Here is a 25,264-nt window from a genome sequence, read left to right as displayed (position 1 = left end):
TGATAGAATTGATTATGGTACTGACTTAATATTTTAACCAAAATTTCCTGGAATATGATTCACTCAAGCAAGTAGAGTGAGTCCTGAACATTTTATTCCAATCAATCATTTCTTCACGTTCAGAGGAGCTTTTAAAATGTATTTTGTTTTATAAGTGTATTTAAGATGCATGTTCAATTTATCTGCACCAGGAAGCTGACACAGTCTTATTCCACAGCTTCCATTTTATTACTTTCTAAAACATTTCTTACCCTATGGAGGTTCCTCTCAGCGACCTTCTAGCAATTATTTCAATAATACGTTATCACGGGGGCTCTTCTCAAAGCTCAGCCACTGAGCTTTGATCACACACACACACACACACACACACACACACACACACACACAAAACATCCCTACACACCCACACGCTTCCTCTCTTTCTCCCTGTGGTTATTCTGACCCAAGCCATACTCACAATGTTAGTGACATCTGGAGAGGCTCCATTCTGCAGCAGAAGTAGGACAATGTTCAAGTGGCCCATGAAGGCAGCCACATGTATTGGTGTGAGGCCAGACTGCGAAACAAAGCGACAGCAGTTTTACTCCTCTGCACCGGTGGGGGCTTTGGGGCTTCTTCAGATAAATAATGCTTGAGTGAAGAGGACAGAAGATGGGCAGAAGGAAGGGGAAGAAGGAGTAAGAGAAGGAATGTTTCGTGACAAGCTGAAACATTTTTCTACCTCTGTTATAGCTTGGATTGAAGCCCCATATTTCACCAGCAGTTCCATGACTTTGATGCGGTTTTTCTTGCAGGCAATGTGCAGTGGAGTAAAACCATTCTGTGCAAAAGACAATCAAGTTAGTTGAAAACATGCAGAAATGATTCTCACACAACTCCATGCTGGCACATTGCAGGCAGTAATGTTACATCCTCATGTAGTGCGACCATTTCTTCAAGTGCTGTAGGTGTTGGATTTAGAGAGAAAGTGGTGGTGTATTCCTGGAGGTTCTGAACTTGGTTTATATGTGGTGGGCAGGTATGGCATTGTTCGCGTGGTTACAGAGAAAACAAAAAGGAAGAAAATTACATGGGTGGGCCTACTCTTCCAAGAAGGAAAAAACGGAGGCAATTATACTTTACAAGTTCTAAAATGTTTTAAAGTATACTGATTGGTCAGATTATGGAATGGCTTAAAGATGCATCAAAGATAAGCATGTGTTTTTCTGATGATGAGCTATTTCTTAAAGGGAAAAATCATTACCTGTTTTACTTCAAAAATCTAAGAACATGACTATAATAAATGTTTCAGCCTAGCTACTATTTTCTTTAGGGAATAGGTGTTACAAATTAACAGAAATTGTTATTTGTGTTGATAATTTTTTTATATCCAGAAGTTATGTTTATATTAAAAAGTTTTTATGAGGAGTTGTTGCATGTTAGTGGAAATCATTATTTATGTTGATAATATTTAATACCCAGAAGTTATATTTCTTATATTTTAATATAACATATTTTTTATAACTTATGTCAATCACATACATTTTGTTTCAAAAAGAAATGATTATTAAGTTCCCAAATATTTTCAAAATAAGTATGGAGAATTTTTGGAATAACTGGAAGAAGGTATCTCTTAGAAGCAAAGGAGTGTGGAGAAGTCTTTAAGGTATTTTCTAACTTTCCATACTGAGCTAATGTGCAGCAATTAGGGGAAACTACATAAAAATTTGTTAACTAGCCCCATGCTTAATCCTATGTGTTATATTTAAGTATTATATTTTTGTCTGAACAATGATGTCTCTATATAGAATCGTATCTATTCTGCTAGTTAACAATTTTGCATGTCCCAATAGGGACTGTTTATCAGTCAATATTTTTCTACACTAGCAGTTCTCAGGAAAGCATATGACTTTCTTTAACCTAATGACATTATTGTTCACAATATTTGTTAAGTAATTTCCCATTTATGAGCTGTGTAACAAGCCAGATATAAATAACTACATGTATGTGCAGCACTTAAAAGATCTGCAGTGATTAGAATGTGATATTTACATGCTTATTGACCACTATCCAAATGAAAATGAGTACTTTCCTCCTTATAAGAAAATAAATATCCTTACATAATGGCACATAAACCTAAAAGTATAGTTGCTTCCCAGGCAATAATAAATAAATTGATTCCAATGGAAAATTTCTAATAAAAATAAGATTAATATTTGCTAATTCTAATGACATTCTCTTAAATATTGATTGTCTAAAGACTAATTTAACTTACATAAACCATTTAACAAATAGAAAAAAGGGTTTGCTTTTAGTTGGAGAATTAAGAAACAAGAGGCATAAATTAGTACATGTCTAATACTTCCAATGATTATGGTTAAAATATAAGTGAAGCAAGAAGATTTATTCAATATTAGAACTTGGGAGAAACAGAAGCTGCTCTAGGGACAGCCTCTTGCAGATTTCTCCTGAGCGATTCCTGAAATAGTTTATATAAAATGCTTCCTGAAGCAAGAAGACCCTAAGCATTACTTTTCCATTAGCCTGTGGCTGAGTAATCAGGTCAATACGGAATATCTCCAAGTGAATTCTTCACAGGCTTACATTTTACATTATCTTACGTAGTAAAATCTATTCGCCACTTTAAAACTTTCTTTGTCAAAAAGAAATTAATAAAGTTCAACTTTTTTACAATTTTATTCTGACTCTATCTATATAGAGGTGTCTAGAACTTACTTGATAATTGCCTATTTTTCAACTTCTATTTTCCGTTTAAAAATGCTATCACTCCAGAGGTTTCATACCTATGAGGTGCTAATTATGGAAATGTTACCTTGGTGTTCTCTTAAATCTATCCTTGCCATCATTTAATAGCAAACTGTGAAGGCATGAAGTAGGCAGGCAGCTTGTGGGAGGTGACAAATTTAGAATTAACTACACATCTATAACCATGCACTGCTGTGCCTACAACCATTGGTCAATCAATGCGGGTTTGCTTATGTCGATCTGTATTCAGTTAATGTGGACTGGGCTAGGTTTACCAGGGCTCTGGCGTTTGGATTGGCTCTCTTGTCCAGAAGGAGTTTGGTTACACGGTAGTGACCACAGTGTGCGGCAACGTGGAGGGCCGTCAGGTAGTCCAGGGTGACGTCATCAACAGGCGCCTTGTGCTGGAGCAGGTGCTTCACACATTCCACGTGGTCTCCTTGGGCAGCCATGTGAAGCGGAGACAGCCCATTCTGCGCATCAAAACCAAACCAAACCAAGACCACATTTTAGTCATTACTTTCAGATTCTGAAACACGACAAACAATTCTTGATCTCTGGAACCATTGGCAGCAGAGAAAAATAATTTCCACTTGACACCTAAACATACAGCAGATTATGTTTGGCAGAGAGGAAAGATAAAAGAATGTTTAATTTCATAACTGTGATATTCTTAGGCAAAAATTAACAGGTCTTTCATGAATGAATATATAGTACGTGTAGCAATTCAGTTGGCCCACAATTATCAGGGCAATATTAGATGTACAAAAACAAGTAATAGCTGATGCTCAAATTATCTGTATCCAGTTCCATACATAGAAATCTACATTCAATTCATCTCTCTGCATGAATTTCTTTACTTCTCAATGGTGGGGAAAGTGGATGCAGGAGGAGCAAGTGGGTGGATCAGGGAGAGAAGGAGACTTTGATCATCTCTTAGATCCACACTGCTCGGAAATTCTGCAACTTCTTTTTTCTGTCATGAGGCGTAAATTGGATTTGGTGAAAGCAGTCAGATAAGAGCTAGAAAAGTATAAGGCAAGTATGGACCATGTGTCAACGACCTCCCAACTTTAAAATTTTGAGGATAATCTAAATTTATCATCATTGATACTGCCAAAAACAGCTTTAGACTTAATCCTCAGAGAAGGTCAACAGCAGGGATACAAGACAGCCCAGTAGTTCACTGATAATTATTAGTCTAGGTGAGACTCTCATTTTTAAAAATTTAATAAACAAGCTTATAGGAAAAAGCGAAATTAGAAAATATTTGCCCATTAAAAGAAGGGGACTATTGTCCTTTCTTACTAATCAATGCAAATACAGTCACTAGAAAATAACTGTTGACCAAGGATTTAGTTTGGCAGTCATTATATTCAAAGAAGCAGAAACTGTCTGGATAAAGAAGCCAGAATAGGCCAAAGGCCCAACATTCTCAACCAGGAAGGTGATTTCAACAGTGTAGGACAGTCGCAGATTATGCAGCCACAGATGCTTTATGCTGTATGCTTACATATGAATGCTTTATGCTGTAACCTTATATGATGCTTTATGCTGCATCCTTATATGTGAATGATATTTGATTTTACAAGAAGGCCATTAAAAATGTTCCATCTAGGTAACCCATGGTCTTCATTAGTGATATGACAATTACTGGCAGATTCTGTAGATGAGATTATTTTATGGTTTGTGCAACAGTATATCTACCTACCCTCAATTTGAGATGGGCCTTTTACTGGTTATAACACGACTAGTCTGAAATGTTGTTATTTCCATTTAAATTTCAATCCGTTTCCTCAAGAAAACTTTCCATAATTATCTTTGCATGACCCAGCCCAAAATGTTACATTTTAAAGACAGATCTCTACAACATTCTCAGTATAGGTATGAGAATAAAAATAATGCAGATGATTTATTTCTCATCTTCATATATTTCTGATTTGAAGCCACCCTTTCATGATCTGCGTGGCACATCCCTAAAGACTGAGTTCGTTCTATACAAATTTTGAATGTGTGGGCCAGTTTTGCTCCAAATGATATCAACTAAATATTCAATTAAGATATAACAAAAATTTTAAAATATTTGCTGTGTTTGCTGCCTTATTTTTCTCACCTTACCCTAGTAACAGCATCAGTTGATATGAATCATGTTCAGGGGATGGGGGAGATGAAATAGGGGGAAAATATTAAGACATGTCCCTTGTCTAAATTTTTGTTGTAGTTAAGGATCCGAGGGTTGTTACATGTCCCATTAAATAACTCTGTGTGATTATCTTCAAATTTCGTCTCATGATATTTTCTGGTAACCCAAAGAAAACCTCCAACAAATCAGCTCATCACTTGGTTTCTATCTATATGGATAAGAGTTTTCCCCATGGTTGGGCATGTTGATGAAATGAGACAAAAAATACTAGATGTACTGTGCCATAGAGAACAGTATGCTTGTTTATTGGTTCTTTGTAGCTGGTCTATTCTAACTCATGCTTTCCACATCACCTATTAATCCCAATTATAATCAACCAACACCACCGGTGAGTAATTCTTTCTACTAGTATTGTCTAAGAGATAAAGATTGGAGAGCCAAAAGACTTATCTTGTATTGCTACTTGTGCTTCTTTAAAAGACAGTTTTATAACAGACAGTTTTTATATATATTTTATAGTCATCTCAGAGAATCATAAAAATGTAGACTAATAAAATGTAAGAAATTTCTCACTTATATATAATATTCTCATTCACGTATAATAGAGTAATATTTACATTTCCATCTGCAGAGAGAATAGCAGGTAAAAATATAGAAAGAACTTGAAGTTATACATTTAATACATCTTAATGCATTTTTTTATTTTAAATAATTTAAAAAGTTTGATCTCTATTACTCTTTCCTAGAACACAAATATTGAGCAACTAGAATATGCTTGGCTGATGCTTTGATTTCAAGAAGAATAGAGATTATCAAAAAAATGTCTTAAAGAGTTTGTTGGATCCCATCTTCCTCATAATCTCACCTTCGTCCTTGCCAGCAAGGGAGCCCCCCGCTCCAGCAGAAGCTCCACCACTTGGTCATGTCCACTTCTTGCAGCGCAATGAAGGGGCGTCAAGCCATCCTGCCAAAAGAATGAAAGATAGGCCTGAGTTCACTTTTTTTAAAAAAAACAAGATTGCATCTATTGCCACCTTGAAGACAGGGTTTCTGAAACTCAGCCCTAGTGACTCAGTAGATCAGTAATAGAATTGCTATCAGTTAAATAATTAAGAACAGTAAGAGAGAAAACAAGACAGAGATCTCGGCAGAGAGAAAGAGAATGAGAAAGACGGAGACAAAACAGAAAGAGGGAGAGAGCAAGAGAAATCCCATGTGTGGAAGTTTAATGTAAAAAACACCGTGGCTGGTCATGTGTTTGCAAATTTAGGAAGATGGAAAAGAAGAGGGTGTTGCATTTGTTGAACTTGAAAGCCCTACCTGCCTGGAGCCACACCCAGAGATTATATTGTTATACTATTTTCCTTCTGGTTGTCCTAACACAACTCCTAAAAATTCTTCTTAATCTAATTTGTCTGTCTTCTCTCTTGAATTACTATTATTTTCATAAATTCTCCTGAGCTCCCTGAGGCTCGTAAAAGGGAAGGGTTATTTTTTCACATTCTTCTAAAGGTTTCCACTCATATTTTTCATCATTTTACAAAATACATAATTATTTTTCAAAAATTAAATTTAGGGCTTCCCTGGTGGCGCAGTGGTTGAGAGTCCGCCTGCCGACGCAGGGGACACGGATTCGTGCCCCGGTCTGGGAAGATCCCACATGCCTCGGAGTGGCTGGGCCCGTGAGCCATGGCCGCTGGGCCTGCGCGTCCGGAGCCTGTGCTCTGCAATGGGAGGCCCAACTGTATGTTATGCTATTTATAAAACTTTCTGACCCTGATAACCTCACAGGTAGTTTCTGATTCTAGAGCAATCTCCAAATACCTTCTGTCTTTTAGGTTTTATCTCTCTTTAGAGCAATCTCCAAATACCCTGTCTTTTAGGTTTTCTCTCTCTTTAGAGCAATCTCCAAATACCCTCTGTCTTTTAGGTTTTCTCTCTCTTTAGAGCAATCTCCAAATACCCTCTGTCTTTTGGGTTTTATTTCTCTTATTCATGGCCAAAAAGCAGAATAGCTGGAAAATATGAGGCAAAATATAAGAACAATGGGCAAGAAGTGAAACAGAAAATAAAATCATGACTACATAAATTAACTGGTGATTTCAGACTTAAAGGACTGTCTCAGGGAAAGAGGTTGAGAAGGTAGGTAGCAGTCTAGAAAATGAGGGATGACAAGCAGTTAAGAGGACTTTAGAAGCTTCTGATTTATCCAGAACTCTAATGGACCATATCTCTGAGTTATGCTTTCCTCCTAATAAATATAATTCACCGGGATTACAACACTCTTCCCGATCCAACATTCTGGGATTTCTAAGCTAGCTATCTTCCATTTGCCCTTCCAGATCCATCCTCTTCCCTTCTCCACTGTTTCTTGTCAGCTGGTCTGATCCCTCTCGATTGTATCAGTGGGCTACCCTGCCCTCTGGCTTCTGGTTGGGGCTGGCCAATGGGATCTGCAGCAAGACAAGGAAGCAACTCCCTGAAGGATCTACTAGATCTGGCTGTGACTCTTTGCCCAAGGTTACGCTCCTGCCAGAGCAGCCTTCTCCATACAATCTTCTCCTTTGAAAGGATGGTAACCTCTTCTACTTCTCACCTTTCAGGTCTAGGGTTGATAATGAGCCCTGCTGTTAACTAGCCCCAAGGATACCCCGCTATCCCTTGTGCCTCCCCTTCAGTCCAGCCACAATGGTATAAATAAGCCCTTTAATAATCTCTATTCAAATTATCAAATTTGAGTGTGTCATCTGTTTTTGTCTAGGACTTTGATGATAATTATTCCTTGCTTTGTTAAACCTATTTAGCCAGTATTGAGATACTAAATAACCAAAACAGACCTTGCAGTTTTGGTTACCTGGGAATTAGCATGAAAAGACTGTCTTTTGAGAAAAAAGTATGTAACTACTGTAGTTGGGATGCCAAGTTATTTTAAAGTTTGCCAAAAGGAGCTTAAAAGACAAACTGTGCGGGCAAAGTGATTAAAATGATGATGCTTTTGTATCTTGTCCTCAGTGCCCTATGGTGGAAACACAGAAACAGCATTGGTTGCTATATAAGTGAAATAGCAGTTAGATACAGCTTGATTTCTCAAACATATTCTTCGTGGGAGCTTCACTGAGATCTAGAGTTTGAGAAATCCAACACAGCGAATGAAGGCATGATGTGCACAGTCCAGCGGGTAGGCCCTGGAATCACAGAGCTCTGGGTGTGAGTCTCAGATCAGCCCATCATGGGTGAAGCTCTCTGAGGCTCAGCTTCACGATATTTCAAATGAGGATGGTTTTTCTTACCCTGTTTAATTTACAGCCTTGTTTGAAAAATGAGGGGATGCTGCCTTACATCATTTTTAAAAAGGTAGAGTATTGTTTTCTATGGATTACATGAAATAGTCATTGGGTAATCACGTTGAAACCTCTAAAATGCTCTCAGAACAACAATAGGAAAATATGGAGAACACTTAATAAACCCGCAAGAACATCAAGTAACAATAAGGATTAAGTAATTGGGTCTAAATCTTACAGTTTAGTGATGCAGTTTATCTGCTCTTAAAAAGGATATGTGAGTTATATCAAATTCAAGTTGCCCAACATGCTCAATCTGGGTAGATTTTGGATATTTTCTACAAAGGGCAGTGTCTCATTATTGTCCCCCATAAAATCTTTATCAAAAGGTTTTGTATTCAAGAACTTTTTAACTTACTCTTTTAATTTAGTTTTTACTCTTAGAGACTATGATCTGTTCATTATCTTTTTTTTTTTTCTTTTTTTAAATTCTTAAGACTGCGTTTGAAGTTTACATTTTCCTCCCCTCCAGAGTCCCCTTCCCTGTGTTCTCTCTTTTTCTTCCCTGGAATCAGTTCAAATCACATGGTGATGTCAGTAATTCTTAAAGGGACACCATTCATCTAGCTGGTAACCCACAGCATTAGCTTCTTACGACCATTTCTTTCCTTATCTTTTCCTCTCTTCCCTCTCAGCTTAGATTATTCTTCCAGCAATGTATCCTGAATTCTGTGTACTAATATAGGCTCTGCTAATTACTAAGCTGTGTGTCCTAGGTTAAGTTATATAACTCCTCTGGAACTCATTTTTCCCCTTGGTAGTCTCATTTCTCAAATGGAGACCTCTATATTTTCTCAACAAGAAAATAATAATACTTTGTAAGTTGTTAGAAAGATGAATTAAGATGATATTTGTATAGTACTTAGCAGGGTTCCCAGAACATAGTGGGCATATGACAACTGGTAGCCACTATTGTTATTATTTTAATTATTACTCCTAATAACAAATAGCAAGGGTGATCCCTTTTTCTGATGTATTGTTTTTCATTCATCATCCTTTAATGTTTTTTGTATACTTTTATTGTTTTCATTGAAATATGTATTTCAATATTTTAGCCATAATCCTTATAGGAAGTATTTCCACATTTAAATAAAAAATAAGTTTAGGGCTTCCCTGGTGGCGCAGTGGTTGAGAGTCCGCCTGCCGATGCAGGGGATACGGGTTCGTGCCCCGGTCCGGGAGGATCCCACATGCCGCGGAGCGGCTGGGCCCGTGAGCCATGGCCGCTGGGCCTGCGCGTCCGGAGCCTGTGCTCCGCAACGGGAGAGGCCACAACAGTGAGAGGCCCGCGTACCGCAAAAAAAAAAAAAAAAAGTTTAAAAATAAAAAATGAATAATGCCTTTAATAAAACTTGAATTAATAATATAATTTTAGCTATAATGTTTCTGTTTTAACATTAAAATGAGGTTTTCCAGATACCAGAAAACCAGGGCTCTGGTGAAAATGTCTCAGAGTTTCACACTAGATTCTAGTCAATGATGAGAATGCCAATGAGATGCAAAATGTCTCAGTGATTGACATAGTGCTGGTGAAAGTGGTGGAGAAACTACGGGTATGATTTTTTTTTAATTACCCCAAAGCCTTTATATATCTTGCTCTTCTCCTAATAATGAAAACATTACAAGCGAGAAAATAATAAGACCAAGGGAAAATTTTTGATGGAACATACTAAATTTAGAATGTTTATGACTAATTTGACTGCTAGGGGAAATTGAGACCTCTGTGAAAAAAATGAAACAATAATATTATTTGAAATTCCATATAAAGACACACTATCGTGCTACCTAAAAAGATAGTCAAAAACAAGTATAACATTTTTTAATTTAAAAATATATTTTTAAAGGACAAAAGAAAAAGCAAACCATATTCCCTTAGTAATCAAATATTATAGTTCCAAAAATATATATATTATAGTTCCAGAATTGGCCTCCTGATTCCAGACCACAGTACTGCATTTCAGTATTTACCTCCTACTTGATTTTACTTTTGGTAAGAAGGATACAGGTCTGATAGTTATAGCCAAAACTGAAAGAACCTAACTGTTTTTAAAATCCTACTCCTTAGAGATGAGGAAGTATTTTCACTTACAGGGAAAGGCTCAGCAGCACCTTCATTATTGTGACTGATCCTTAGGGTGCACTGGAACCAGTTTTCACACACTAGTGAGAGTCAATTTTTTGCACATCTTTTCCCAATTCTGCATTCAGTGATACCATATTGGTAGCTCCAATTGGCCATGGTGAAAGTATGGAAGTATTTACACCATGGAAATCATCAAAGGCAAAGGTTACAAATCAGAGCTTTTTATTTTATTTTTTTGAAGAGCTGATTATTAAATTTTTACCAGTACACTGCTAACCTAATCCCTTGGGTACTGTTGATTTGCATCTCTGAGTAAAGGGATATAGTCTGTCTTGTTAACTACTGTTATCTCTAGGGTTCACAACACCAAGTAGGAAATCAATAATTATTTGTTTAAGGAAGAAATGAACAGAATGTCCGTACAATGTATAATTAGAAAATCCATTTTCACTTTATAGATTCTTGAATGAAATTCCATTTATTTGCTATATCTATCTAAAGGCTACACCGGATGAAATACAGTCCAAATATTCCCTTCAAGAATAATTAACCAAGGCTTACATTTCATTGCTAACTTGCTCAAGGACAATTAGTTAATGGCAGAACTAGCATAAGAATCCATTTCTCTCCATTTCTTACTACTCTTTCATGACAATGTCTATTTGGAGTTAGACTTTTAAATTATATATGCAAATGTATGTAGGGAATGCAAATTAGAGCATCTTTTAAAGAATAAAGCAAATATTGTGACGATCAATAAAAACAAAATCAATTGCCTCAATAATGAATGAATACTCCAGAAAAGCATTAATAAGAGCAATGTGCATCCTTAAGACATTGACCAAGATAAAAGTTTTTTGCATTTACAAAGTGCTGTCTTTCCAGTGGTCCTCTCAATTATTAGAGAGTCTCAAGAGAAACAGAAAGGTGAAAAGGGACTCATTATGTTAGAAATGTACTTAAAGGAGGAGGTACAGAAACTCTTTCCTTTAAATATAGAGAACAAGTAAGCAAAGCATGCAGCATTATATATAATTGTTCCAAATTCTGCACACCTACAGCATAGCAAGGGAAAAGGCATGCCATCAAATCAAAGGGTAGAAACCATATAAAACTCTGATGCAAAGACAATGGACACCACAACAAAGATCTTGATAGACAAAGCAAACCACTCCAGAACTCCCACATGATAATATGACACAAGTGCTCTGGACCAAACGTCTTAAAGAAATGAGATTAAGAAAGCAACATTTCCTGAGGTCATTAAAACCCAAAATGTATAGTCTGCGACTGGTGTAGTTTCTAGAAGCTCAAAGATGATAAGGTTTACTAAACAAAATATTTCTTAGCCTCAAGATTTGCAAGGTAATTAAATTAGATCCTTATTCCTTGGACTATGAGAATGCAAAGTCCCAGAATTAAACAAAGTGAAGATAAAATATCACAAGGGACATATTCTATCTACTAACTTCCACAGACTTCTTCCACCATATATTTCAAAATTTTATATAATAGGAATGTTTAAAGTTTTACTTAAGTCTATGATTAATCAAGTCTACTCCAGAGAATTAATATTAAAGTACAATACTAGTTTAGTTTAATCAAGTAATTGTGCATAATTTCCATTACATAATAAAAAATTATGAGTAGCTAAGTAATTTACTTAACGCCACTTAAAAAATACCTAAGAGTTGATTCTCAAACGACCCTATGAAGTAGGTAGTATTATAGCCTAAGCTCAGAGAAGGCAAGTAAATTGCCAATGTCATTCAGCTTGTAAGCAGTAGAAGCAGGCTTTGAAATTAGGTAATCTGCATTCAAAGTCTGCACTTACAACAGGTGTACTGTCCTGCCTATCTTATTATTTATTTGTTGGGAGTACGTAAAGACTCAGAATTATATTTAACTCAACAAGTTTGAAATGAATGAAGGGCACTGCCTCTTAGCCAGCTGACATGAGTAAAAGTGCAACATAATAACTGTATGCCTTTTTTTCCGTGAGCATAATAGGAGATCTCCTGCTCAGATCCCTATAGCGTAGCCACTTAAGAAAAATGATTTAGGAGCTGAAAAGTTCGAAGAAAAGATTTTCAACATGTATTAAAATATTTTACATAAACACCACACTCTCATAGCTTAATGTATGCAAATGAGTTTGGGTTCTTGATACTTACAGCTAGCCAAATCAGAGATGAGTAAATTCAATCTTTGATCTTTGTTCCATGAAAATCAATAAGCAAGGACTTGAAAAAACTGTCTCATTGAGAGAGGCTAGCATTCTGTTCCTCCAGGCACTTATGAGCAAATATTAATTCCACTTTACATATGATGTGCAACCTTTAAATGCTGTATGAGGTTTAAATCGAATCCAAGAAAGCAATTTCCTTGAAAACACATTGCCTGTGTTTAGGGACTGGTATTTTAAAGTGTCTGCTAAAAGAATACAAAAAATAATAATGGTAGGAAATTGAAAGAACAGAGACACTCACCCTGGTTTTGGCATCGATCTGACCACCACGATCCAGTAAGAGCTTCACCATGTTTGTGTTTCCCCTTTTGGAAGCCACATGCAGAGGAGTGATTCCATTCTACACCGTGGAAAGACCAAACAAGAGCATGTTGGGTACGACAGGGCATGATGGTGATGGCTTCATATCAGCACAAAGGAGATTGTGACCTATTTTGTAATTTTATCTGAGGTTTCTATGGTTTCAATGCTTTTGATTTTTAAGGAACAAAAAAAAGCACACAAACCACAAAGCACTGTAGAGAATGACAAATGGAATGAAACTGCATAATTAAGTTAGTCAATAACTACAACATATGTACTGAATGTACACATCACAGTCAAGAGACAAAGGGAGCACTTTGGCATAATACTCAATGGAAACAAAATTTCAGATCCTACCTAGATAGAGCCCTAGGCTAAAGACTATCTTTCTTATTATAACACTTATGTACTTAAAGATTCTGGGATCCTAAAGTTTACTATGCTTAAAAAGAGAGTACACATATACATATCAATACCCAATAGAAAAATGATTCTTAAAAACACCTTCTTCAGAATAATTCAGTATGAAAAACTTGAAAATAACTCAATGTAGTTTCAGAGAAGAAGACTTCTAAGGACAAAAATACTATATACATGAATTATATGTATTTCTTTCCTTGGCTATCATATACCATCATTAGGTCAAGGATGTATACCTGATTTTTTGGTATGTTATGATTTTGCAAATATTCAAGTCCTGCATTTACTGATTCATATTAAGTACACTGAGTTTTATAATTGTCATGTAAGTGAATTCTTTCCAGTGAAAGCATACCATTAAAACTATAACACAACATAATGTTTTTACTAATTCAGTAAGACTCCTCATATGAGCAAATTCTCAATTTATTAAAAAACAAAATCCTGGGACTTCCCTGGGTGGCACAGTGGTTAAGAATCTGCCTGCCAATGCAGGGGACACGGGTTCAATCCCTGGTCCGGGAAAATCCCACATGCTGTGGAGCAGCTAAACCCGTGTGCTGCAACTACGGAGCCTGTGCTCTGGAGCCCGCGAGCCACAATTACTGAGCCCGTGTGCCACAACTACTGAAGCCCGCACACCTAGAGCCCGTGCTCGGCAACAAGAGAAGCCGCGGCGATGAGAAGCCCGCGCACCGCAATGAAGAGGAGGCCCCGCTCGCTGAAACTAAAGAAAGCCCGCATGCAGCAGCGAAGACCCAACACAGCCAAAAAAAAAAATACCTGTCAAATTGTATGCCCTATAGTCACTCTTAGGACATACTCTATAAACGTAGTTATACATTTTATACCTAATGTTTTAACAGTTTAATTTTTTATCGACTTGAAGCTGCTTGTTCATGGTGTGACCTTTAAATGTAACTGCTCATACTGATGTCAGAATCAACATCTTCCTTATTGCAAATGATTTGCATGCATGTGAACTGACACACTATTTTTCACGTGTTGGGTTGTGACGACTTCCTGTGATTTGAAGGGAAAAAAATGGAAAATCTAATATCTCCAGCACAGATAAATCCAGGTAAGGAAAAGGAAATAAAATCTTTATCATTGTTAACTTTTACTTTAGTAAAATGCCAAATTCTCTGGTGGTGCAGTGATTAGGACTCCACGCTTTCACTGCCAAGGGCCTGGGTTCAATCCTTGGTCAGGGAACTAAGATGCCGCAAGCTGGGCCACATGGCCAAATAAAATAAAATAAAATAAAATAAAATAAAAATAAACTATTTTAATCCATACCCTGGCTGTGAAGTCCACAGCAGCTCCCCGGTTTAGAAGAAGAGTTGCCACATTGACGTTTCCATAGTGGGCAGCGATGTGCAAAGGGGTGAAACCACTCTGTGGAAAGCAAAGAAAATGACAGTCAGTAAAGCACTTCACCTCTGTATGTTGTAGTCACTGGATTAGAGAAGAAAATCACATCTACCTAATACGTGAACAATGCAATTCAGATCATAAATGCTTTATAAGACTTTTTAAGTTTCAGTGCTATTATTTAAATTTAGTGGTAAATAAGTCAACATATAAACAGGTAAATAAATATCCTACATTTCTTGGCAACATTATTTCCAATTACATTAACAATTTATCTATTTATGAGATGTGTTATCTGTATGAAACCATGTTTCTTGAGTTGATTTAGCTTTAGAACAAAACGATATGATTAAACAGCATATTTTTTCAGCCATAGTATGAATAAAAAATGTTTTCTCCAGAGAAAATCTCAGAACTTCTATTTTTTTCATTTGTTTGTGTTTTGGTTTGGGTGTTTTTTAAAATGAAAAACAGCATTGGTTGATGTTGTATCTTTGGAACTATGAAAATATTGTGAGAAATTCTTACAGAACATATACAATTCATCTTACATCATTTACACTGTCCTGACATTTCTATCCTCTTTAACAACTATGTTTAGTCAGACTATATTGTTATAATAAAAAAAAGTTAAAAAAAATTAAACAATATACTTGGAATTAATATGAATATAAAATAAAGAAAAAAATTAAGTGGAACCCAATTTTGAATGTTAATTAAACCAAACTTTATCAATAAAATAAGATTGATGTAGAATAAAATAAGCAAGTTGAATCAATTACATGAACATTAGAGAACAGTTTACTATCAGAATGTTTTAAAAATGAGTCTGAAAATCTTAAATGGAAGAAAAGCATATTTCCTTTCTTTGTTTTTCTAATGAAAATTTAGTTAGAAATCTGCCATTTTCACAGTAGAAGCATATTAATTCTTTTCTTATTAAAGTATGAAAAGAGGCATTATTCTTGCTCTCCATAATATTCATTGCTTAATAAAAGATTATAGGAAAAATAAACACTGTTCCTGTAAAACTGGATATCAAATCCTGCAGTTTTGAGGACATTTTGCATTGTTTTCTTTTATTTGAAATGAACTTTGATGTGTATAATACTGTTTCTAAGAAACATTATCTAAATCACAACCATTATTTTTCTATTCACTTGATATATAGATTTTGGTGGCTTTATTTTTAAAATGGCCTAAAGAGGCATCCAGATACCTTAGGTAACAGAAATTCCTCTGTGCTATCAGCCAAATTAGCTGCAAATAATTTCTGACTGTAGCAAATCAAGACACAAAATAAGAATAGTAACTACCAATCCAAATCCTACTCTTGTGGTCATGTTATTTTTATTTTGTGCCTACATGATGGCAAATACTAATGTCAATATAGAAGAAAAAAATCAGTCTACAACTTGGTTGTTATTTTATAAAATGTCAAGCTTTAGTATTTTAGGAAATAATTCACTAGATGTTTTTCATTTTTATCTTGATATTTCCTGTCACCCAGTTATATCCTGAATATGCATCTTTTATTCAAGTTACAATTTAATTTCAGAAAAACATAGTGACTGCTGATGAATCATTTTCAAATTATTCAAGTATAATAATATTATTTTTCCTATTTGCAGAAAAAAAACTAATTTATCTTCTGACACAGCCTCATTGAAAATCCATGATGATGCCTCAGGCTGTGACTCTTGGATCAACAAGACGCTGGTATAAGCCCCTCAGAGGAACTTTTCCCTGAATAACCTGGAGGTGGAAGGCTCAGGTCATCCTCCTACAGGACTATTGATGGAGGGGTTTTCCCTCTTTGTTATTCTATTGTCCCCGAAGAAATATTTCTAACTCAGTCTGTATCTACTCAAATAGCTGCTTTCAGCATAATGATTAGAGCCAATACTGCTTTAAAAAATGTAAACGATTACCAAAAATCACCTACAAAAGAAAGGTATTAAAATCAGTAATTAAGATATATCAATTTGTATGATTCCAGTCTTGAGCAATTTCACCAAGCAGTTGGGCTTTTAAAAAAAAAATCTGTGACCTAAGTTCCACACACAGATATGGAACAGAAGAAATGATATGAATAATTCAAGTATATTCACATCTCAATGGGTAAATTTGTCAATAAACAAGATATTAGGTTTAGAAATACACTACTCTCGGTAAATACTAAGTGTGAATGCTCAAAACCCCCATAGGCCCACAACCCAGTGATCATATGAGATGTTAGTCTAAAGAATTCCCTCAGCAAAGTGAAAATCAACCTACATAAGCAGTCGCTTGCCTTTGAAAGTTAATTTTTATAATATAGGTTAATTTTTATAATATACTTTCAATGTTTGTGTTAGTGCCTCTTATACCACACACACTCTCTCTCTCTCTCTCTCTCTCTCTCGAGGCTTCTGAACCAAATACTCCTGTTGATTTTGTTAACTGATGGGACTTATTTAGGTATGTGGAAAATAGATGACTTCATGACAACTATTGTAAGAGCAAGATAAAAGTAAATGCTTTACTCATGATAGGCTCAATATCATTACTGATTATATACAGTGTGGTAAAAATAAAGACAGAATAGAAGGGCAACTGCAATTAGGTAAGAGGATGAAACAGTGGCAGAGAAACCTTAAATTTCACTTCACTAAATTCTAAATGGAGAATTCTTATTAAGAAAGGAGGTCACATCTCTTATTGGCCAAGAGTTAATAATAAAGCTCACTTAGTAAAATACATATTACGGAAGAGTCTTGTTTCATGCTCTACTCTAATAAGCTACTTAACGTTTCACTGATTAAATAATGCTTCAAATACATGCTATATTAAAATTTTTGAATTCTCTATCCACTTGCCTTAATTATGGGCAAAGTTTCCAAATTAATTAATTTCCTAATAATGAAAATTCCAATCATTAGTATAAATTAGTGAGCATTTATTCTAATTGGACAAAAAATAAAATAAAAACAAGGTATATTTTGATATAACCGCAATACTGTACCTCGGTTGTCCTATTCACCATCATCTGAAGCGGTGTGGTGTGGGAAAAAGAGGGAAGATATTACACAGTGCAAAATTAAGGAAACAATCAATCTGTTCTCTGCAGTTGAATATACCGTTCCAGCATGCCAAAATGCATTCTACTGAAAAAAGACAACTATAACATTATACAATTATATCTTTCTAATTCTGCTTCTATTATTTTTTTTTACCACAAATAGAAATAGAATGAATAAGCAGATTTCTAAAAAACTGAACCTCACCTTTTATAGAAAATTATCTTGAGGTTTTTTTCTGTTTTCTTACTGTACTCAACAGACAGTCCCCTTTTTTTCTGAAATACCTCTGAAAGTAAATTATCTCTTTTGATGACCAGAAGTAATTTTGCCTTATCACCATGGCCTACTTCTTTATCATCTCCCAGGAGGAATCTGGTGGCCGAAGAGTGCCTTTCCACAAATGGATGAAGCTTTTACCTTGGATTGTACGTCAGCGTTGTGATCGTTCTGAAGCAGGAGTGCAGCCGATTTGGTGTCATCTTTCCTAGCTGCAATATGCAGAGCTGGCAGCCTTACTTTCCCTTTGGTGTCATTCTCCAAGAGGATGGCCACTGCCTGGTTGTGTCCTTGCTGGAGTGCCACCGCTAGGGGCGTAAAGCCATCCTGGTAAAACAGAAGAAAAAATCTTCCATCAACTTTTGGAAGGCTGGGATTCAAGAAATAGTGCATCTAATTTTCACATTAATGATTAAGACTGACAAGAAAAATGAAAGGATTAATTATTACTGTGAAGATTAAAGCAAATTATCATCACTTGTTGTACTATGCACTGGCTTCATCAGATTTTTTTAAATACCCATTCTATTTATTTTTTAAAACATCTGCATTTCCTAACAAAGCATAATGCACACAGGATGTATTCAAATGTGTTTTGAATATGAAAATAAAAATTAGAACCAACCCTAAGTAATGCCTGCTTATGGAAAGGAAAATGTGGGAAGGATAGAAATAATGGAGAACAAGTCTGACTGAGAATCAAAGATATGGTAGCCAAGACAGGGAAATAAATTACATGATTAACTATGCAAGGTGCTAAATATCTCACAACAACTGTTAATGGAATGGTCTGTTACCAATTAATTTGGGAAGTTTAGGACATAATATGATCTAAAATTCTTTGGCAAATAAGGCTAATTCATTAAGTTTTCACTTAGTTGAATTGTATATTATTTAAATCATTTAGATATAAAATTGTGCTAAGTAATGTAAAGAAAATCAGTCTTTCAATTAGAAACTTAACAAACAATTAAAAAAATAACAAAGATCGGGGCTTCCCTGGTGGCACAGTGGTTGAGAGTCCGCCTGCCGATGCAGGGGACGCGGGTTCGTGCCCCGGTCCGGGAAGATCCCACATGCCGCGGCGCGGCTGGGCCCGTGAGCCATAGCCGCTGGGCCTGCGCGTCGGGAGCCTGTGCTCCGCAGCGGGAGAGGCCACAACAGTGAGAGGCCCGCGTACAGCAAAAAAAAAAAAATAACAAAGATCATCAAAGTTAGAGGAGCCTTAGAGGTAGATGGATAACCACATTAGAAAAATTAGAATCTATGTTTTCTCTCTAGAAACAAGTATTCAGCAACGGAAAGGTGATGAATAAGTAGAAAAAATATACGTATATATTCTAGGCTCTGTTAATGTGAAAACCTCCTTTAATTCACAAAAGCTTGAAAATAAGTCTCAGAGTTAAATGTTTCCATTCACAGAAGAGATGAGGGCAATTGGATATGGTACATCTATTGAATATATTCCAGAGACAATGATAATTTATCAGCATCTAACTACTCCATTTGTTTTCAACAGTATTTTTTTAAAAAGGTAACTGTAGACTTCGGAGGCAAAATCATTTCCCTCAAATGCATCATATCATATATGCACTACCACAGTAAGAGTTGAATTTTTTAAATTAGAATTGAATTTTAAATAAATACATTACTTAACAGAATGGAAGAGTAAAGCATGTAGTGTTGTAAGATGAAAGAGAGTAGCCTAAATTTAGAACTTTGTTTGGCACAAATTAAGCCCTCTGTGAAGGAGGAAAGAACAGGCTCATTATCATGCACGCATTTAATTTGATTCCCCCCTGCAACACTGGGATAGTTTATATTAAAAGAATGTGAACTTTATTTTTTCTTAGAGACAAGGCATTTGCTGACAGCACAGAACCTAATTAAAAAGTTTTTAGCCTTCAATTTTGGTAACATTCAGGAAGAAGGAAGAAAGCAGAGAATTATAAAAATGGTACTGGACAGACAGAGAACTCCTTTGAGAGAATTTAACTTTGGACCTCCACCACATGGATTTCATTCTAATCTACACTTCATGGGAGAAGGGTAAAGATTTGAAATGATTTTTTGAAGTACCTTCACCAACTCTATGAAAAGGAAACCTATATTAAAAATCTGTAGCTTAATTTTTCATCATTTATTTACCAATGCTAATTGCTATAATTACGGGAAATTTCAACACTTTAAATATTTCTTTTCAAACATGAGTTTCATTGCCATACTGAATGATCTCATAATTATCTGATTTTTAAAGTGGTCACAATGTCTTGATTAGTAACTAAGTTTTGCAAATTAGGGCTACTAATGGGTTCAGGGTAAGTGTCTTCTTTAGGCATATTCATACGTGTACATACAACCGTAGAAGGTATTTAGCAATATAGCCTAAAGATCAGATAGTAATCAACCATATAGCCCTATGAAGATGTTATTCATTCACAGAATGATAGACTAAAAGGGAACATGCCAAGATTTTTCCATTAGTGTATTTCCTGATAACCATTCGGGCCAGTGGTATGGAATTAATCAACTAAGTTTATACATATCCAGTCAGGGAAAATTAATTTTACTTATTTAAATGATTAAAAAACAAAACAGATATACGTTTGTTTAGAGGCATATATGTGTCTAAACTAGGATTCAAAACCTCATGTGATTTACTTGCAACAGTCATATTTCTTTGTGGAAATAAGAGACAGTTTTAATTCTCTGAGAATCAGAGTGTAACACGGACTCCACTGAGGCAACATACATAAAAGGGTATTTCTGGAAGCAGAGTGAGATGCTACAAGGGTCCAGATCGGAGGAGTCTTGAGAAAGCTGACAATGCTGTCAGGCAGCATTTCCCTAAATCATACACTAGAAAAGTCTATTTGGTGAGTAGAACACTGTAGTGTAAAGGTTTCTCTAGATAAATGATTCTGCTTTCAAGGAAATAAAATAAAACAAATGCATATTTCCATGGTTTGGTACATTTCTCAGAGGTCCTAATGCAGAGATATAGTCTCGTACTGTTATCCAAGCTTTGCCTGAGGATATTCACGTGCCACTCATTGACAGAATTAATGTCTCAGAAAGTCATAAAGTCATAATCATAAAAATCACGCTGTACTCATGTGGTAAGAGTGTAAAATCTGTGTGGGCTTAGTAGAGAACGTGAAATCGTTTCATACTAGGCAGTCGTGTTTTCCAGTCATAAACAGGAAATGTGGTCCCATTAATAGTGATGTCTTGGGATTGTTTTTAACTAATGAGAGTAAGCTGTCAGAAAGTTATCGCCAAGCTCCATAAAAAGTTTTCTCTCAAAGGGCCTGGACATGAATTTAATAGATTATAAATGACCTCTCTCCACAGTGCAGGGTAGAAGGGATTTCATGGTTATTTCACCTAAAGACTTAATTGTCCAGAAAGGAGGCCATATTAGACATTAAAAGTTATCAGGATAGTTTCTGGGTGACAGCCATCTATCTACCAGTCGTCTTTCACTCCAGGGCAGGAGTTTTAAAATTTTATCAGTGGAGCCACAGAACGTGAAATAGGAAAACTAAAGCCTGGTTGCTTTTGGGTGAGGAGAGGCATGTCCCAATGGAGCTCTCTTCCCCTCCTCTCCTGTGTCACCTACTCCCAACCTTCTAGTGGCCCCTGAGGCATTTTCTCCAAGCTCTAAAGCATCCTAAGCATCACTTAAAAATCACTGTTCCAAACAATCACTGAACTCCCTCCTTAATCTGCTTAGGCAGAAATGAGAAGGAAAATACAAAGTAGGTTCGGCTTATTGCAGAACACACACACGAAAAGGAAAGTGATGCTAAGTTGGCCCATTCCAACCCCTTTTTATGCCTAGATGGCCTGAATGTTTTGAGACTGGATTGATTTTGAACATTCTATTCGGTTGTTGCCATAATCAGTCACACAACCACATGTCATAATTTGTACTTCATAAAATATGAACAGCTTTCTGATGACATATTTCTCACGAAATTGTGTGAACATAAATAACTCTGAATTCTTGCTAATCATTAAAAAACTTTCCTTTAAGGAATTGCATTAGATTCTAACAAAGATAAAACAGTGATGAAAAGAGATGGATCAAATTTACTATAAATTGATTTTAGAATAGTATAAAGCTCCCAAAAGCTAGAGAATGGCAAATGGATGGAAGCGTGATTTCACGTAAGAATAAATTGACATGATCCCAAATCAGGGCATAAACTCATTGAACTGTGTGCACTGGGTCATTCGTTCATGGCCACTGTTGTAGATTACAATAGTAACATGAACACTCGTAGGATAAAGGTAATGGAGACCCTTTGCATCTGGATACAAAGAACATGGACATTAAGATCAAAGAATTCAAGTGTCTTACCTCAGTAGCAGTGCTCTGATTAGCTCCATTTTCCAGCAAATATTTTACAACATCAATGTGGTTCTCTTGGGCAGCCATGTATAAAGGAGTGAAGCCATTCTGAGGACAAACAGTGAAAAAGGTATCTTCAACCATTTATAAAGTTTAAACCAGGGAAGAATACAGGACAAAGAAAGAGAGAATACTGTGAAGCAAAACTCTGAAATGGTGAAACATACAGCATACCTTCACATTGAAGAAGTCATACATGCATTTACCATCAGAAAACTAGACAAATCAAAGTTAACCAAGTCCCACCCACAATTTTTGAAAGAATGAGGAGAAAGGGAAGAAATATCCCCCTCATTTCCTGCCTTCATTTCAGCACCAGAGATTCACATTTCTTATCACCCAACACTGTGTTAAAAACTAAAGATATTTAGTATCTTAATATCTATATAATTCCATAATATATATCATTCATTATATATAATATCTCTATAAAGATATCTGTAATATTTATGTAGTATCACCTATATTTATCAATTCATAAACTATTTAAACAGATGACGATTATCTTGAATATATACATTTCAACACCCTTAAAAGTATAAATTATTACTCATATCAGAATAAGCTGAGAGATTGCAAAGCTGATTGAAAACTTTAAAAATCTGTATTTCAGGGCTTCCCTGGTGGCGCAGTGGTTGAGAGTCCCGCCTGCTGATGCAGGGGACACGGGTTCGTGCCCCGGTCCGGGAAGATCCCACATGCCGTGGAGCGGCTGGGCTTGTGAGCCATGGCCACTGAGTCTGCATGTCCGGAGCCCGTGCTCCGCAATGGGAGAGGCCACAACAGTAAGAGGCCCGGGTACCGCAAAAAAAAAAAAAAAAAAAAAAAAATCTGTATTTCAATGTTCTGCTTGAGGTAGCATGATTTATACTGAACATCTTTACATTACTTTTTAAAAGCCATTCTGAAATTCTATCATTCGTTAATTCTCATATTCATTTATTCAATTATTTAATATAAATCCAAGCACTGGTAGCTGGGCCATCACTGGGAAACACTAATAAACAAGACAGACATCTGCCCTCATGGAGTACATACTACGGTAATATGATAACGTTATGTAGTCAGTTTTTTTTTTTTAAAGCACTGAAATTTTGTAACATGAGTTTGAAACTAAGTATAAACTGGCATATTTTCTTTTCATTAGAACCTTTGCAATATATAATACTTCATTAAGGTAAAAACCCACAGAACTTTATTTAAAAAAGAAAACTTGTGAAATAATTCATCAACTCTCAAAACATAGCATTCTCTTAAAATTATGTCAGAGTCTTAAAGACAGCTGATTACTTTAAAAATTCCACCCATTAATGAGAATGAGTAAAAACATAGATGAAACTTCAGGTATTTCCAAAATTTTATAAGGAGAGAAAAATTTTTTCTTTTTTGAAAAATTCTTCTGTATACCTTGTATAAGTGTGGAAACATTATTCAAAATGGTCAAGATAGAGCAAAATACAGAGTATACAAGTAGAACATGAAAAGTAACTTTAAATTTGATTACAAAAGAAAATCTGTAGGTTTCAAATGATGGTGGAAAATTTAAAACTAAGAAACATTACAAACGGAATGAACTGACAATTTTGTAGGATTCAGGAATAACTTGCTAGCTGGAGAGCATATTTTTTAAAACACAGAAAATAGGTGAAACCTTGTGTATTTTAAGAACTGAAGAGGTGGCGGAAGGATGGAATTAGAGATTCAAAGGAAGGGAAAGCCAGTGAGGATAGTTAAAAACAATGAGTGGGTGTGGAATGGGGCTCTTTCACGACAAGTAAAAGGCAGGGATGCAAAAAGAACTTTGAACAGAATAAAACAATTTGCTTACGTGTTTCCCTCTGACAGAATCTTGTGTGTAGATCAGAAGAAAGGGAAATAGACTGTGGTTACCAGATGAATAGGGGAAAGGAGAGATGTGCCATCCCTAGGCTCTTGTCCTGGGTCCTAAACTTTAGAGAGACCTCTTCTAGCTGAGCTGGGCAAGGGATCCAGAGGGCCAAGGGGGCATGCCCCATCCTGACCCTGCAGCTCCCCTGCTTCCAGATCACACACCAGACATGAAACCACCCAGAGTTCCTGCCCACACAGCCCCAAGTGTGGTTCCAGCGCTGGCTCAGATTTCTTCCTTGGGTTCATCCTCCCAAGGGTCCACAGGTAGGCATACCCTATATTAGGCTGAATAACGCCCCCAAATATGCCCACATCCTAATTGCCGGAACCTGTAAGTGTTACCTTAATGGTAAAAGGAACTTTGTAAATGTGATTAAGTTAAAGATCTTGAGATGGGGAGATTATCCTGAATTATCCAGGTAGGCTTGATATAATCACAAAAGGTTTTTATAAGAGGGAGGCAGGAGGTCAGAGAGAAGATACCACACTGCTTCTCACCTACAGCCTCAAGTAGGAACCAGAAGTGCCAACACCTTGGTTTTAGCCCTGTAGGACTGCTTTTAGACTTTAGACTTCTAAAATTATACAAGAATAAACTTGTGTTATCTTAAGCCACTGAATTTGTAATAATTTGTTACAGCAGCAACAGGAGTCTAATACACACTCTTAGAGTCGTTTGTGAGGGAGGGTGGAAGTTAGGAGATGAACAGAGCTTGAACGTTCAGGCTGGGGTGTGTACACCTTTACACGTGATGCTCTTGTGGTGTGGATGGAGCAGGGGATGAGGAGAGGAGAGGGGCCAGAGTGCAAAATCAGCCCCAATCCTGCATGGAACGAACTCCAAGGTTTCTAAGAAGTCTAAATTTGGACCTATCTTATTGCTAGAAAGATATATTTATCAAGGTAGGAGGATAGGAGAAACTTATTTTATAGTTTATTAGCTTGATATATAGCTTTTAGTT

General features: G+C 36.1%; 1 protein-coding gene across 2 annotated transcripts in view; it reads right to left on the bottom strand.

The window, feature by feature from the left end:
• ANK2 (ankyrin 2) overlaps positions 1-25,264 on the bottom strand; it is a 240,546-nt gene that overhangs the window by 127,354 nt on the left and 87,928 nt on the right. Inside the window, exons 5-13 of one of the 2 annotated variants that reach the window (XM_065877734.1) lie at positions 22,362-22,460; positions 18,137-18,322; positions 17,662-17,685; positions 14,583-14,681; positions 12,802-12,900; positions 5,754-5,852; positions 3,021-3,218; positions 722-820; positions 458-556 (exon numbers count right to left, since the gene is read on the bottom strand). In XM_065877734.1, coding sequence (XP_065733806.1) covers positions 458-556; positions 722-820; positions 3,021-3,218; positions 5,754-5,852; positions 12,802-12,900; positions 14,583-14,681; positions 17,662-17,685; positions 18,137-18,322; positions 22,362-22,460 — 1,002 coding nt within the window. The remainder of the gene's footprint in view (positions 1-457; positions 557-721; positions 821-3,020; positions 3,219-5,753; positions 5,853-12,801; positions 12,901-14,582; positions 14,682-17,661; positions 17,686-18,136; positions 18,323-22,361; positions 22,461-25,264) is intronic. The other variant, XM_065877735.1, reaches the window with a different exon arrangement.

The sequence above is a fragment of the Phocoena phocoena genome, chromosome 5, assembly GCF_963924675.1.
Source record: "Phocoena phocoena chromosome 5, mPhoPho1.1, whole genome shotgun sequence".
In the NCBI taxonomy this organism is placed as follows: domain Eukaryota; kingdom Metazoa; phylum Chordata; class Mammalia; order Artiodactyla; family Phocoenidae; genus Phocoena; species Phocoena phocoena.
This window is presented reverse-complemented; position numbering and strand designations above follow the sequence as displayed.